This window comes from Dendrobium catenatum, unplaced genomic scaffold, assembly GCF_001605985.2.
Source record: "Dendrobium catenatum unplaced genomic scaffold, ASM160598v2 fragScaff_scaffold_583, whole genome shotgun sequence".
Classification (NCBI taxonomy): Eukaryota; Viridiplantae; Streptophyta; class Magnoliopsida; order Asparagales; family Orchidaceae; genus Dendrobium; species Dendrobium catenatum.
Window position 1 is genome coordinate 226,495 of NW_021319045.1, and position 15,716 is coordinate 242,210.

The following is a 15,716-nucleotide window of genomic DNA, read 5'->3' on the forward strand; positions in this document are numbered from 1 at the left end:
TAATAATAATAATAATAATAATAATAATAATAATAATAATAATAATAATAATAATAATAATAATAATAATAATAATAATAATAATAATAATAATAATAATAATAATAATAATAATAATAATAATAATAATAATAATAATAATAATAATAATAATAATAACAATAGTAATAATAATAATAATAATAATAATAATAATAATAATAATAATAATAATAATAATAATGTTATATAAAATGTACAAAAATATGATATAATAATACTCTGATTTTCAAAATACATAATATCATGTGTCATCATAAAACTAGATTACAAAAATGCAAGTTAAAGATTAAAAAAAATGCGTTTTTTCGCAAGCAATGAAAGGATGCAACTTCTATAATGGTAGTATGAGTCTAGACCTATTAGAATTAACGAGCAACAATTAGTAAACATCAATTGAGATAAGCAAGTGGCTCATTCATTATCTAAGCATGAGTGGAGATCAAGCAACCATGAAGACAAGTTTCAAGAGCATCTATTATTGATGAGCACCAAATATATGTAGCTAACACACATCAAATAGATAATAGACAATTGAGAACGTAGAATTATAGCGATGGTTATCATCTTGATAAGAGAGGAGATCAAACGAAATAGAAGGGGGAATCAAATGTTAGTTATTGACAAAAAATAGATGTTAACGTCATTGAAAAAAAATAGATTTTAATTGTTAATATGAGTGATCTCCTAATATGAAGGGATGTCGAGTGACCTATAAGGCTAACATTGAATATTGCTATATATTAATGCTTAGCAAGCATCAAACACTAGTGGATAAAGGATGCCAATCAATATTGGGCATCAAAAGGAGAATGACAAAGGATGTTGAAAGTTCAGTGTTAAAGGATTGTAGGGTCCATCATTCTGGTGACACTACAGAAGTTTGAGTAATCTATATCATAATCAGTAGGCATAAATGATTAATAGATGTCAAATGTCAATCACTAATAGATGTCAAATGTTGATGAAAATAAATTTTGGTTGTGGTAAAGGGTTTATCATAATCATTCTAGTAAAAAGGGAGATCGTACAACTTAGAAGACGAGCTTCAAATATTCACAATTAGAGGATGTCAAACATTAGAAATCACTGTACATAAAATATTAGAAGTTAACATGCATCAGACATTAGTAGTTAAGAAACACCATGTGAAGGTTATTATAAGGTGATTGATACAAAAGTTCTTCCAATAAGAAGGGAGATTAACTGACATAGAATATTGGCTTCAAAAGTTGACAAGAAGCAAATGTTGCATGTTGACATTGCACATTGATGAAAGTAAAAAATTGGTCATTTGAAGGTAATCAATGAAATCATTTTCTTAATATAAGGGGAGACCAAGTAATTGAGAAGTCAAGTGTTAGATGTCAAGAGTTAGCGGGTATTAAATGTTAGTCAATACAATCATCCTCATGATGAAAAAAAAAGGCAATCGTAATTTTGAAGGTCTAGATGTGTGAGAAACCTAAGGAAAAAAGATTTGTGCATTAAATGGCAATCGAAGCTCTAGAATTAGTTATGAATATGATATATTTGTTTTAAATTTTGTTAAAGTATATAGAAATGGAGTCTATATATAGATTTCAATAAGGACCATTTTCACTCTTTATATTGAAATCTATGAAATTGGTGTTTGAATTAGAAGACCCAAATTGATTCCACATTTAACAAGAGATAAGGCAATCTCACCCTTTTGCTAGCTCAATAGGCTTAACCAAACTTCAATATGCTAAAAAAACCAATCGATTGTTGGTAGCGGGGTTTTCCGATTGCTACCTTCGATAACGCTTTGACCAAAAAAAAAAGTCAACATTTTGAAGATAACAATGTCACAAGTTCAACAAAGTTCACATGTCAAAGTTTTGATGATTAGATTATTCAAAATAATTCAACGACGCATTGGATTAAATTTTATCATTACAAAATAATATTGTTGGTCAAAAGTTATTATAGCCTAATAGTTTGTCATGACGAGCAAAATAAAACAACTAATGCTTCATAAATATGAGGCAGTTTAAGAGTTTATTATTCTACGAAAATTTCAAGTCAAATTTTAAGCCACCACAAAATGATTATGAAATTTTATAACTTTTGTACGAAAATTTTATCGTTCTAAGAATAATTAAACACCACAAATGTCTCATGATTTGTTGTGCATAGATACTCCCAAAATATTGAGAAGCCTAATCCATCCAATTTCATGGTGGTATGTTGTCTCACTACAACTACTCAGAACGAGAGCTTTTTTAAGGTCTCAATTCGATAAATAAGTAATTATGTGTACACAAAAGTTATTGATAGAAAATACATAGACCTTAAGAAAATAATTCTCACCGAATATTATAACTTCGACATATTTTAAAGTATGACTAGTTATTATGTATCAATGTGTGGACCTCCTATGGAGACCATAAATCAATATTTTTCTTATTTTAATCAATCATACTAAAACTATACTTGGTATAATAAAGTACCATTTAATCATGTACACTTTTAAATTCATGAAGTCTTTATCTATCTATTATACATAATTTCAAATATTATTCACACTAGCATTAGCTCAAATCCTCTTGAACACCTATATATACAAAGTATTATAATGTCATAATTTGTTGACATTATAAATTCATATCATTAATTCATAATACAATCCTACAAGCTTGCCCTCCAACATTGCATGAGTCATCACTAACACAAACACTTCAACTTGCTCTCCTATATATGTAAGATTCATCATTGCTATAAGCACTTTTGCTTGGTTTTCAACATCCATAAGAGCCATTGAACACAAGTATTTATACTTGCACTCTTGCATCTACAAGTGTCGCTAGCATAAACACTTGAGCTTGTTTTCTAACATTTAAAGGGCTCATTCATTAACACAATTTTTTACTTGTATTCCTACATCTACATCAATTACATGGCACAAAATGCATTTGCTTGCTCTCCAATTCCATAGTGATTCCTTGGTACTAGCAAGTCAACTAGCTCTCTTGCATGAACAATGGCTACTTTAATTTAGCATAAGCATATAATTTGCTCTCTTGCAATAATATAGGCCATCTCATCTTTATTAGGAGTGTTAATATTTGATACGACCCGAAACCCGACTCGAACCTGGCCCAAAAATTTCAAGTTCAGGTTAAGAATTTAGACCCGTTTGTAAAACTAGGTCAAATTCGAGTTGACCAAAAAACCCGAAATCAACCCGTTTTTAATTAATTCAAGAGAATTTTAAAAAATTTCTATGAAATAAATAAATAATATTTACAAAAAATAATAAACCATGTTGTCCAAATTTAATTAAACTTGGTTTATTTTAAATTGATTAAAATAAATTTTATCTTAATTTGATTTATTTAAATAAATCAAATTAAGTAAAAAAAATTAATACAATATACTGAAGCGAGACAAGTTTGGGTCCAAAAAATCAACCCATTTGCAAAAACAAGTCAGATTCAAGTCAAGTCAAACAATGTCAGATCAATCTCGAATTGAACCCGAACCTGACCGATGACCCAATTTTAACAGCCCAAATCTTTATCAACCTATTATATTTTCATGATATCATTTAAGCATTCCTTATCTTTCATCATCATCAAGATCTTGTCTTCTTCACAGCCAACCTCTTACCATGTTATCATATGTTATTCTTTTTATATCTTCATTAGTAACCTATCATAACATGTTATTTTGATATTAAATGTTAGTGGTTTATCATAAACAAGCTTGCATAATCTTTTATAACCTGGATAGATGTTATATTGTTCAATAGCAATTTGAATTAATAATCATGTATGGTCAAAATTTTAGGCAATGCATGTCTATGTTAAGTACAATATGATAGGCTTTCATTCCCTTCCAATAATCACGTATCATTTCCATAAGCAAGCTTCACTTAGGCTTCGTTTGGAACGACCTTTTTCTGTTTCTTACAACAGCTTCTTAGTATAAAAATTAAAAAAAAAATTGTACTAAAAAACTGTTTTAAGAAGTAGAAAGAAAGCCGTCCCAAACGAAACCTTAGTGTTACCTACCAATAAGTAAATTAATTATATCTCACCCTTCTTACTTTACTGCACCATTATCTCTCATCTGAGTATAACCCACCGAGAGAGCTTTATTTATTATTTCTACCTGCAAAACTTCTGCCTGTTATGTTGGTAGAACTGAAACAGAAGTCTATGAACTTCACCATAACTTCCAGTGGCAAAAACCAGGCGGTCCCTAATCCAAATGGGGAGTTTATCAGCAGGTCTTGAGAAATTTTGATTCGAGGAATTGTAAGTGTAGCGCCAGTCTACTAATAACACAGCAGCATAGTCATGTACATGCCTGATGGCTCGGCCTGATACCAGGAAAGAAATTAGTGTGAAAACAAAGCAGCTTTTTATTATAAAAATCAAAATTTCTTACTAAAAAATTGCTTTAAGAAATAATATGAAAGCTTGACGCTTCTTAAAGTAGCTTTCTAGTACATAAATTTTAACTTTTGTACTAAAAAGTTATTTTAAGAAGAAATAAGAAAGCCGTCCCAAACGAGGTCTAAGTAGTGAACTTCGTACCTATGGACTGATTAACCGCTTTCATACACAAGTTGTCGTAGTATTCTTTTCCTCTTTGTTTGCAGCTTCTTAAAATGTCAAAACCAGACTGAACTGATTCACTGCTGCTAGCTCTGCTGGTTTTTTGTGAGGTGTCTCCAAGCCCTTCTATATGCTTAATTCTTTCAATCAATTCAACATCAAATAAACTTGGATATGGAAGTCCAACCATAATAACACAGCGACCCATGCCATCACTGAAGTTTATACCTTCAGAGATCTTTCCACCAACTACGGCAAGGAGAATTGCACCAGAAGTTCCTGGATCAGCTTTTGAATTCCCACTGGGAGGATATATGCTTTCCTTGTATTCCCTAAGAACAACCTCCACATCCACGTTATTTCTGGGTTCTCTAAATAAACGCTTCTTCTTGAGAATTTTTGGCAGAATGCCAGAAGCCTTCCAGGCACTGTAAACCTGTCCTTCGTACTCAAAGGAGGAGAAGAACACAACCATCCCCTCGGGAACTATTGCCACGAGATTGGCAATAAATCGGCCCAGTTCTTCTATCTGAAAAACCAAAAGTTTAATACAGACAAACTTGTTCAGCTTAAAATAAGAACTTTGAAAATACTCGAATATAAACAACGGCCAAGAACAACACGAGATATTTTATTCAATTTATGTATTTACTACATAAAGTATTAGCGCATCAGAGAATGTGTCCTACCAAAGGAACCAAAAAAAAAAAAGCAACACAAGAAACAATAGAAGATTGGATTAGACTTATTTTCTAAAGATTTTCCTTAATGAGACAAGGAATCAAATAGCATTTATTTGGTTTTGAGGAATCAAGATTTTGTCTTAAATGCAAGCACAAATGATTAAGTATATCTCAACTATGAGACTCAACATCATTATTCAGGAGTTCTGCTTGTGTCCTTGATTCCACACAAAAAACAAAAACAAAACAAAAACAAAAAAAAGTGCTATACAGCAAAGAAACAAAAAGAGATTCAAATTCAAAGAGGGTTAATCAAATAAAGGGTCCCGCATACAACAAACGGTGTAAATGACAAGGAGTGTCTTTCTCAAAAATGGATTGCAAGGGACGCTAAGTCAACTGATCCTTAAAGGAAATGCCAAAAAGTACAACAAGGTTTAAGAGGGGCTGCCCATGAAGAGAATGATAGGACTTGCAACAATCCAAAGAATGATGTAAGGAAAATGGGTCTCATAATACACCAAAGGGACTACCTGATGGTGAGGGTAACGATTTTATAACAATTATAGAGCCAATTAAGAGAGCTGGCCAAAGAATGAGGCTTACAACTCAACAATAACGAGAGGCAGTTGCCCAATCTAGATTGGAAATCCCACAAAAGGATGCTAACCTTGGAGAACGAAGGTGGGGCAGATGACTCTACAACAAATAGAGAGAGCCACTGAGATCAGGACTTACAATAATCCTACCAAAGATAAAAAGAACTTCCTAAATCTAATGCAATAGATTTTATGTAGGAATAAATAATAAGCTTACAAGGTGATTTATAACCTAACCCTAAAAGATAAAAAAGCTCGACTCCTAGTCCCATATCTTCTAAAAATTAAAAGCTTACAAGGTGTATTAGAGCAATACATCAGCCGAATAAAAGAAACTAAGTGCTCTTATCTGTTTGGTGGATGATTCTGGGCTAAGAAAACTGACAAGGAAGTTAGTTATCTAAGTAGAGATTGTGAAACCTTTTATGAAAATAAAACTAAACACTAAAATATCGAGACACCTTTTAGTGTAATGGTAAGACTTTCTAATGCGGACAACCGACGGTGGATGATATTCAAAGGAAGAGTCGAAGATCGACGACCGAGATCACTCCGTTTTATTTTAGTTTATTAATTATATTTTGATTTAATTTTGCAATTTTTCTTTTTTACCCTTTTTATTTAAGAGTCTTGTCTTATGTAAGCCCAAGGAGCAAATTTGTCTTTTAGTTTCTTTTGAGGCCAATATATAAAGGCCCCTCTCTTGTATTAGGGATGATAGAATTATAATAAAATTTGTGTTATGCACTTGTGTTCTTTTGGGAGGACGTTAGTGAGATTCCTATGGGAAGGAATCAAAGTTTTCACCAGCCGCAGGATGGGTCCAAGCTCGTGGCTTGAAGTCCCTTGGAGAAGGGCAACGTATCACCCGTCAGTCTTCAGAAGAGTCCAATGCTCCCGATTTTGTCTTCTTCTTTTTTTATTATTCTCTTTATTTTCCTAACCGCCACTTCCCCATCTCTCTTTCTCCTATTGGCCGAAAACTCCAAACAAACCCTAGGCCAAAAGACACCCAACCGCCGGCCCAATCCCCTTCCCAAAGCCGCCGGCCAACATCCATCCCTTGGCTCCAAGATTCAAAATATAACATTCAAATCCTTTCCTAAATTAGATCCCTTTAATTTTGGAAACAATTTAAATTCATATTCAATTAAATTTGAATTCCAGTTTTACTTCATAAATGAGAAAAACTATTTTAGAGAAGTCCCTCAAATCATGCAATTTTGAATTTTAAATAGGAGTTGATTTAAATCCACTTTCCTATTTTAAGATTCTAAATATAGCCACCTTTAACCCCTCATATCAATCACCCATAATCATGCTAGCTGCCGGCCCTACCCCCTTCCTATTTCCTCTTTCCCTCCACTTTTCAAATTGATTATTGAAGCCATTCCTTATTCGATGCATGTTAACTTCAGAAAGTTTTTAAATTCAAATTTAAATTAATTTGAATTTGAAATTCTTTCTTAAAATAGGATGAATTATATTAGGAGGCTTTCCTTATTTCTCCCAATTTGAATTTAATTAAAGACCTGTCATAATTCTTCTTTCCTTATCTTAATAATTCAAGTTTGGAAATTCCTTTAGTCCACATTCATCATATGTGGACACATTCAACGTATGTGGATGCCTTTTCTTTTTCCCCTCTTTTGGCCAACCCCCTCCGTTCTACATCACTTTTATAAAAAACTCTAGAATTAAACGTGCTCGCATAAGAGCAATCTTAAGATGAGTGACCTCCTATGAAGTTACATCAGGGGGATAAAAATGTGAGACCATTAGGTCAAAGCAAGCAATATTTTGATGGTTTTATAAGTTTGAAATATTACATGAAGAGGTAAACAAAAATAACAGACAATCCTATATGAACTTGATATGGATAATGTTCTAATAGATTGTATTATTTATTGACAAATAACTTCCAAATACCAAAAACCATATTTATTGCAAACGGAATTATTCATACAGATTGATTTATGTAGTTAAACTTGAGATCAAGTGTACTTTGTGCATATAAAAGAAAATAATAAATGCAAAAAGTATGTGAATTCAAGAAAGGGGGAAAAAATCAGATCAGATCTGTTGCCATAATTAATTATTAAAATATGAAAATGTAAATGAAAAAAGATTAAATTGGAAAGTTAATATTTGAAAGCTTCATTACCATAAGGATACTTTAGAATATCACATAAATCAAATGTACTTTGTTTTGTAGAATTCGCAAGTAAACGAACAAATCCAACATAAATTACACATTTTGTAAACAAGCAGAAAATAAATAAATAAGTCCTCACCATGCTTGGAGAGCTTCTTGAATTGTAGCTGAAATCAAAAGTTAACCCAGAAGGTCCACAAGAAACAGCAATTGGGAGAATACTCTCTGGAGGAACAATATGTTTGCATGTGAAAAATTGCACTTGATCAATGGAAAGGGCAGGGAGGAGGCGCACCCTGCTCTCCTCAATAGGCTGCAGAGTGCCTCCTGCCAGAACAATTGCATGTGTTTGATCCATAATCTGAATATTTTAAATTCAGAATTAGGTTGCAAATTCTTCAAGAAAGTAAATTTCCAGGAAATAAGTATCAAAATTGCAAGACCTCGGTAAAGATCCTATCCCCTGAAAGCATAACATATTTAAGATAAGCATCTCCTATTTGCCTCGAGTTTAGCAACCTTTGCCTAGATAGTATTATTCTTCCTTCATTGTCCTTATTTGTCAGTCGAAGTAAAACGTCAGCTAAAGCCTGGAAGCTAGACACAATGCTTCCTTCTACATTGATCCTCTGATTATCAGCATCTTCCAAAACAATTTGAGAGCCAACTTTCAGGCCATATCCACTGACCTACAAGGATGATACAAAGCCATCGCATTTAACCAAAAAGTACTACATCAGGCAAACAAGAGAAAATTGGAAAATACCTTGTGAATAATGTTGCTCTCCTTCACATAATGAACAAGTTTGACAAAGTTGATGTTATCAATATCAAGAGAAAATAAGAATTCATTTATTGTCATCGAATTATCTTCCTCAAGAGGAGCACTTTCAGTCAGACAAGCACTAAATTTAGAGTCATCATCCTGATGGCTTAGCAATAATCGAAGGATCGACTTAGTTACTTCGATCAGAGTCTGGATGTACCGCCGATTCCCAGCACCTAAGCATTTTCTGAACTTCTCAAGGTAAAGTTGGAGGTGGGACAGAACCTGCTGCAACTGCGGATGGGCCAATTGTAGTGGGATTAATAAAGTTGAGGAGTTAGTAAAGGAGAGTTCACAATTTCAGGTATACAAAAATGATAAAGTTGAAAGATTACATTTTATTATCACAATTTGTAGCCAAAAGAAGCAAAACATATATCTCTTACCATGAATCTTCCAGACAGAATGCTATTAAAATTTAAATTACTATCATCAGTTATTTGATAAACAAAATGGTGATCAAGTAAAACAAAATATTGAACTCTGAAACTACTTTAATCAATGAATAACATCAGCACAGATGACTTAGACATCTCTAAATTGAGAATGTCTACATATATTTCTAATTTCACTTATTTCAATAGCAACTTGATGTTCTGGAAGACTACCTTAGAAATTGATACATAGCTAGAACTGATAAATGCTGGAAACATACCTGCGCTGAAGTAATCCTTGCATTGTACATATTTGTCAGGGAGTCTGCCAAATTATGTGCCTCGTCTATGATTACAATGTTATTCTTCAGGTTTAGACCAAGTGATTCACGCGAAGATTTCTGGAGAAGGGACTGGTATGGAAGTACCACAAGATCAGCTGCTCTAATCATGTCACGTGAACCATAGTATGGACAAGTTCCAATCTTACTACCCAGTTGATGAAGATCCTCGATGTCCAACGCACCAAGTTCTCGAATTTTATCCTTGAATGATTTTCGTAAATTATGCTTCCGCAACATTGGGCAACCACTGGAATGTTTAGGACGGTGCAATCTCCTATTATTATCTTGAACCTGTGTATCACACTACTACACCATGAGGATCATTGTTTAGACGTTTCTCATTACTTAAAAAAATGTAAATGTTGATATTGTTGCTTCTTTCAGGAGTGAATAAAGCAGCAAATAAGTTACAAACTTTGACAATACTAAAAACCATTACTACCTCAAGTAAAATCCCAAACTCAATTTTTCTATCTCAGGTACTTGAGAATAAAAATTAGCAAGTGTCTGAGCAATAAAAAATATTTCATTATTACAAATTGTCAATAGAATTGCATACCTCTTAAATCAAAGTGATTTTTTATAAGAGATAATAGCAGAACTGTTAATTAAATTTGTGAATCAAATAATAGTTGTTAATTAATTTTATTAATTTGCAGTAGCTTTTTTTACTTTGTTTTACTTTGAAATATGTATTTTATTTGCTAACAAGTTTCTCTTGTAGCCTCTTGTATAGCCTTGTATATTGCTTGTTTCTTGTTAACCTATTATAATATAAGGTGGGTCCTTCGGTTACATCGATCAAGCAAACCAAGGGGCGAACTGAGAGCAACTTGGGAGAGAGACTAACGGAGAGCAATCCAGTAGTGTGAAATGAAGCGTGAAAAAACGAGATTGAAGCAAGAGGTGGGCGTAGGGGCGAAACTGGGAGCTCGTTGTTTCCCTTGTGATTGCGGAAGAAATCGAAGGGAAGGGCATTTGTTCAAGGAAGCGAGGAGAAAGAGTCTTGAGTTTCTTCCTACAAGCTTTGAGATTGTTTGCAAGCGACAACAACAAGAAACTGATCTAGGGCATCGTTGGAGAGGGCAGTTTTGCAAGAAATTGAGGACGAAGAAAGAATCTAGAGCTACAACAAGGTGGAGGTAGATCAGTGAACTATTCTTTCTTCCTCATAATAGATCAGATTCAAGATGATCAGGTGATATTGTTTCTTCTTTGTTTCTTCTTTGTTTCTACATTTCATTAGCTTGTTTCTTGAAAATTGCTGATCTAATTGCTAAATACTATGCTCTTGTAATCTGTGCAAGTTAATAGAAAAAGAAAAACCCTCTTTCTCCCCGTGGATGTACACAAACCCATATCGAACCACGTAAATCTTTCTTTTCTATATTTTCTTTTGGCTGATTTGTTTGTTCTATATGTTCATCTTGCAAATGTTAAAGAGAGAATTGCTGTGGAGATTTATTATATCTGATATTGTTAGTGATTAGGAAAGATTCAATCACTTTGGGTATTTGTAAGTTCATATTAGTGATTATTTTTATATACATCATTTAGTGCAAATGCTTAACTAATTAATTGTAGAATAATTAATTACTTGTTACTGTTTAAATGAATTGTAGCTAAAGATTCATACTCACTAAATATTTAATATATTGTAGACAAATTAGAATTGGATCTCTAGGTCTTTCTTTTATTGTAGTTTGTGGATTCATATTAATAAACTTGAAATAACAATTTCTTATATGCAACTTAAAACCCTTAATTGAAAATCTCAGTAGCTCTCGCTTGGAAATATCCTAAAGTGTTTGGATTTAAAATATCTGAGTAAAAAAGTCTTGAGGATAATATGGATGATTTCAATAAAATTGTAATTGATTTAGAAAATCTTGGAGTTAAGGTGGATGATGTTTATCAGATAATAATCATCCTTGATATGTCGTCAAATAATTAACTTGATCGGGTGCGAATCTCGATGCAAAATCAAACCGGAAACTTCAAAAATTAAATCCGAGAGCACCTAAACTCCGATTTCAGCGAGCTTATAGTCAAACTGAGCGTCTCAGAAATACGAACCCAACAACACAAAATTCAACTCAATCCGAGCCCAAATGAGCCCAAATCATGCACCCAAAGTGCTGTTGAAAAGTCAGTACAATTTGAGTTACCAAACAGTCTCCGATTTTAACAAGCTTATAGTCGAATTGAACGGCTCAACGAAACGAATCCAACGAGCCCAAGATCGCCGAATTCCAACATCACTAATACCTTCAAATGTCTGACGAATGGTGCACGATCAAGGGATTCAATATCAGCCGTCCATTTGATCACTCCCTATTTGCCCCTGATCTCACACCTATTTACAAGTTATGGCACTCCAGAAAATCTATAAAAAGAGCCCTCATTTCTCATGAGAGAGGACTCAAGCAAAGGGGGAAGCAAGAAGAAGAGGAGAAGAGAAGAGTAGGAGGGAAGAGACTCCTCGTCCACCGCCAGAGTTCCACCCAAACTCCAAATGACGCTGGAATTCTACCCGACTTCCATGGGATGCCAGAATTCTGCCCAACTTCCACGGGATGCTGAAATTCTTCCCAATGAACGACAAAGTTCCCTCCTGATGCTGAAACTCCGCCCAAGTGATGTCGGAGTTCTCCTGGACCTTCTGACCTCCGTCGCCAATTTTCTACCCAATGTCGGACTTCTACCGATTATCGGACTTTCGCTGGACATCTATTCGAAGATGGATTTCTTTCCATTGTTGGACTTCTACTCGACGCCGTCCTTCTAACCTTCGTCATCAGACTACAGTCTTTCCGACCTCCGTCGCCCGCCGACTACGGTCCTCCTGACTTACGTCGCCCACCGACTACGGTCCTTCCTACTTATGTCTCCCACTGACTATAGTCTTTCCGACCTCCATCGCCAGCCGACTACGGTCCTCCTGACTTATGTCGCCCGCCGACTACAATCCTTCTTACCTCCGTCGCCAGCCGACTACGGTCCTCCTGACTTATGTCGTCTGCAGACTACAGTCTTTCTGACCTCCATCACCAGACTATGGTCCTCCCGACCAAACGAACACTTAAATAGTGACTCTTTATATTCACATCATATAATGTACTCTATAAAATGTACATCAAGCTAAGGCCTTCTCCCAAGGAAGGGCCTCATTTGTAATCAATTGCAATACTAATGGATTCATTCAAACTGGGCTAGGCCCCGTGGTTTTTCCCCATTTTCAAGGGTTTTCCACGTAAAAATATTGGTGTCTCCTATGAATGCTACACACTCTCTTATCTGATTGCGTGCAGGATTTTCATACAACGCTAAGACGTTAAATTTTATATTTCTCTACCGCCGCGAATACTCCTGGACGCAACAATCCTAAATTCACTTCCTAGATCAAAAACTCATTTTGTTGAAACAATGAAACATGCTCAAGAGACTTTATCATTTGAAGAGGTTCAGAATGCTTTGAAATCGAAACAGATAGAAACCAAAATTGAAAAAGAATTAGTAGGAGCTCTAGGTTTGAATGTTAGCGGTAGATCAAAGAAGAAAACAAATAAACAAAGATGCAAGTGAAGGTCCAAATCTAAAACCAAATTCAAGTGTTTTCACTGTCACAAGGTCATTATAAGAAAAATTGTACTGGTCTGAAAAGGAAGGATACAGGAAAATTAGTTGAATTTGGGGATGCATGAGTAGCATCAGATAGATTTGTGAATTCAAATATTTTGGTTATTACAACAAATTCTAACGGGGAAGATTGGATAATGGATTCAAGCTATTCGTTTCGTATGACTCCTAATAGACAATGGTTTGATTCGTTCAAAGAAGTGGTGGGAAAGTCATTATGGAAAATGTCGCAACTTGTAGAGTCCTCGAAATTGGAATTGTTAGAATTAAGATCGATGATGGAATGATTAGAACTCTTACCAAAGTCAGATATGCGCCAAACCTGAAAAGGAACTTATTGTCTCTCGGTACTCTCGACGCACTCAGCTGCACGTTTAAGGCTGAGAATGGTATTTTTAAGGTGATCAGAGATTCGATTGTGATTATGAAGGGAAAGAGGGAGAATGGATTGTATTATGTATTGGGAAGAACATTGACTGATTTAATAATGTTAAATCTCAACCTCACGATCCAAAAGAAATCAGCGGCTGTGAACAGTAATCCGTGGGAAGACTACCTGGATAGCATTAATTCCTTCCATTAATTTAGCAATAATTGTATTATAGAGTTATTTGTTTCCTTATCAATACACCTTGTATAGATCTATAAATAGGGAGTAGATTGCATAATAAAATTTAAGCTTTTCCCTCCCAAATTCTGGATTTAACATGGTATCAGAGCTGATCGGGAGGCCTTCATTACCGAACGATCCAGCCTTCTGGCGCTGCAAGAGGCCGACGCAGAAGTGCCGATTCTGCCAGTTGCTGCCGTAGACGAACAGCCACGAGGGAAATGAAGGAGACGAAGGAGCAATCATACCCGTCCAAAACCGTCTGTGCGGAAGACCCTTCCGAAGCCAATCGGAAGTCCGTCCCGATAGCTAAACGAGAAACCAATCCTGCTCTTCCGCTCGATCGGCAGGAACCGCACGAAGTCCCGATCGCAAGAGTTGTTTCTATCTCTGGATCCAGCTCGGTGGAGGAGCCTGATCGAAAGCAGGGACGGACACGGGCCAAGCGTCGGGATTGGACTCGGCAGCGTGGATTCGACTGCTGGGGTGGAGTCGGACGGCGGCGTGGCAGCAGGCATTGGAGTTGGCCCGGAAGAGCGGTGGCCTGGTTAGGGCAGAAGTAGGTCACAGCCGGTTGTAGAGCCTAGCCAGACACCGACTCCTGCTTCCACCTTCTCGGATCTTGCCAACCCGAGCTTCGTCCGAGGCAGAGCTCGAACCCGTGCCTCTATCCCTATCCCGATCCAAGCCTTTGTTTTAAAGGATCAGCTGGTGTGTTTTATTATTATTAAAAAAAATCTTATTATCGACCTTTATTGTCGACAAGGGAAATTTATTCCGGGAAGCCTTCATTTGCTAACCAAGGTAGATAGTCTTAATTACTATCATAATGTCAGAAATCAATTCCTCCCAAACCGTTGATCAAATTGAGGAATCAATGGTGCACCAAGGATGAGGTGACCTTCAAAGCGTGCAACCTTCCTACCCTCTAAATGGGAAGAACTACCTGAAGTGGTCTCAATTTGTGAAGACCTACTTGAAGGGAAAGGTAAAATACATCACCTCCTTGGAGGAGGACCAAAAGAAGGAGATCCCAAATTTGGGGCATGGGATGAAGCAGATTTCATGATTATGTCATGGTTGTGGATTTCCATAACTCCAGAAATTAGTGATAAATTTAAGTTCCTTTCAACTGCAAAGGACATATGGGATGCTGCCAGACAAACCTTCTCCAAAGCTCGTGATGCGACTCAAATCTTTGAAGTTAAAGTCAAAGTTGGAAGCACGAAGCAGGGGAGCAAGACCGTGACAGAGTATGCCACCATTCTACAAAATCTGTGGCAAGAACTTGACCACTATAGGTGCATTGAAACCAGATGTCCGGAAGATGCTGCAATCCTAAAGAACTTTATTGAAAAAGATAGAGTTTATGATTTTCTTGCAGGACTGAATGCAGAATTTGACCAAGTTAGGGTTCAAATTCTTGGCAAGGAGGAGACGCCATCACTCAATGAAACTATTTCTCTCATCCGCGCAAAAGAAAGCCGACGAGGAGTGATGTTAGAACCGAAGGCCATTGAAAGCTCAGCAATGGTAATGAACAAAGAATCTTCATGGAAGGAGAAAGGGTAAAGATTCTTCAAAATTCAAAGACAATGACTCACCTTCGTGTAGCTATTGCAAAAAATCAAGACACACAGAGGAGACGTGCTGGAAAATACATGGAAAACCCCCCAGCAAGGAGTGGAATCAAAAGGGTGAAACAAGGAGCACATCAAATGCCAACAACACTACAAGTAAGCCAGAAGCACAATCCAGGCTTGGAGAATTCAATACATAAGATATTGATAAATTGAAACGACTCCTGGTATCTCTTGAAAACCAAATGCTTCTTCTTCACTTGCACTCTCAGGTAAAACCC

At 35.6% G+C, this 15,716-nt stretch overlaps 1 protein-coding gene and 1 long non-coding RNA gene across 2 annotated transcripts in view; one reads left to right on the plus strand and one right to left on the minus strand.

Annotated features, from left to right (window-relative positions):
• Window positions 1-4,107: 4,107 nt before the first annotated feature.
• LOC110113775 (ATP-dependent DNA helicase DDX11) overlaps window positions 4,108-15,716 on the minus strand; it is a 22,830-nt gene continuing 11,221 nt past the window's right edge. Inside the window, exons 4-9 of the mRNA XM_020846462.2 lie at window positions 9,544-9,897; window positions 8,829-9,122; window positions 8,506-8,751; window positions 8,202-8,423; window positions 4,605-5,154; window positions 4,108-4,387 (exon numbers count right to left, since the gene is read on the minus strand). Of these exons, the coding sequence (XP_020702121.1) occupies window positions 4,173-4,387; window positions 4,605-5,154; window positions 8,202-8,423; window positions 8,506-8,751; window positions 8,829-9,122; window positions 9,544-9,897 (1,881 nt within the window). The 3' untranslated portion in view covers window positions 4,108-4,172. The remainder of the gene's footprint in view (window positions 4,388-4,604; window positions 5,155-8,201; window positions 8,424-8,505; window positions 8,752-8,828; window positions 9,123-9,543; window positions 9,898-15,716) is intronic.
• Window positions 10,412-15,716, plus strand: part of LOC114579628 — a 12,694-nt gene continuing 7,389 nt past the window's right edge. The window contains exon 1 of the long non-coding RNA XR_003700718.1: window positions 10,412-10,804. This is a non-coding gene — a long non-coding RNA (uncharacterized LOC114579628). The remainder of the gene's footprint in view (window positions 10,805-15,716) is intronic.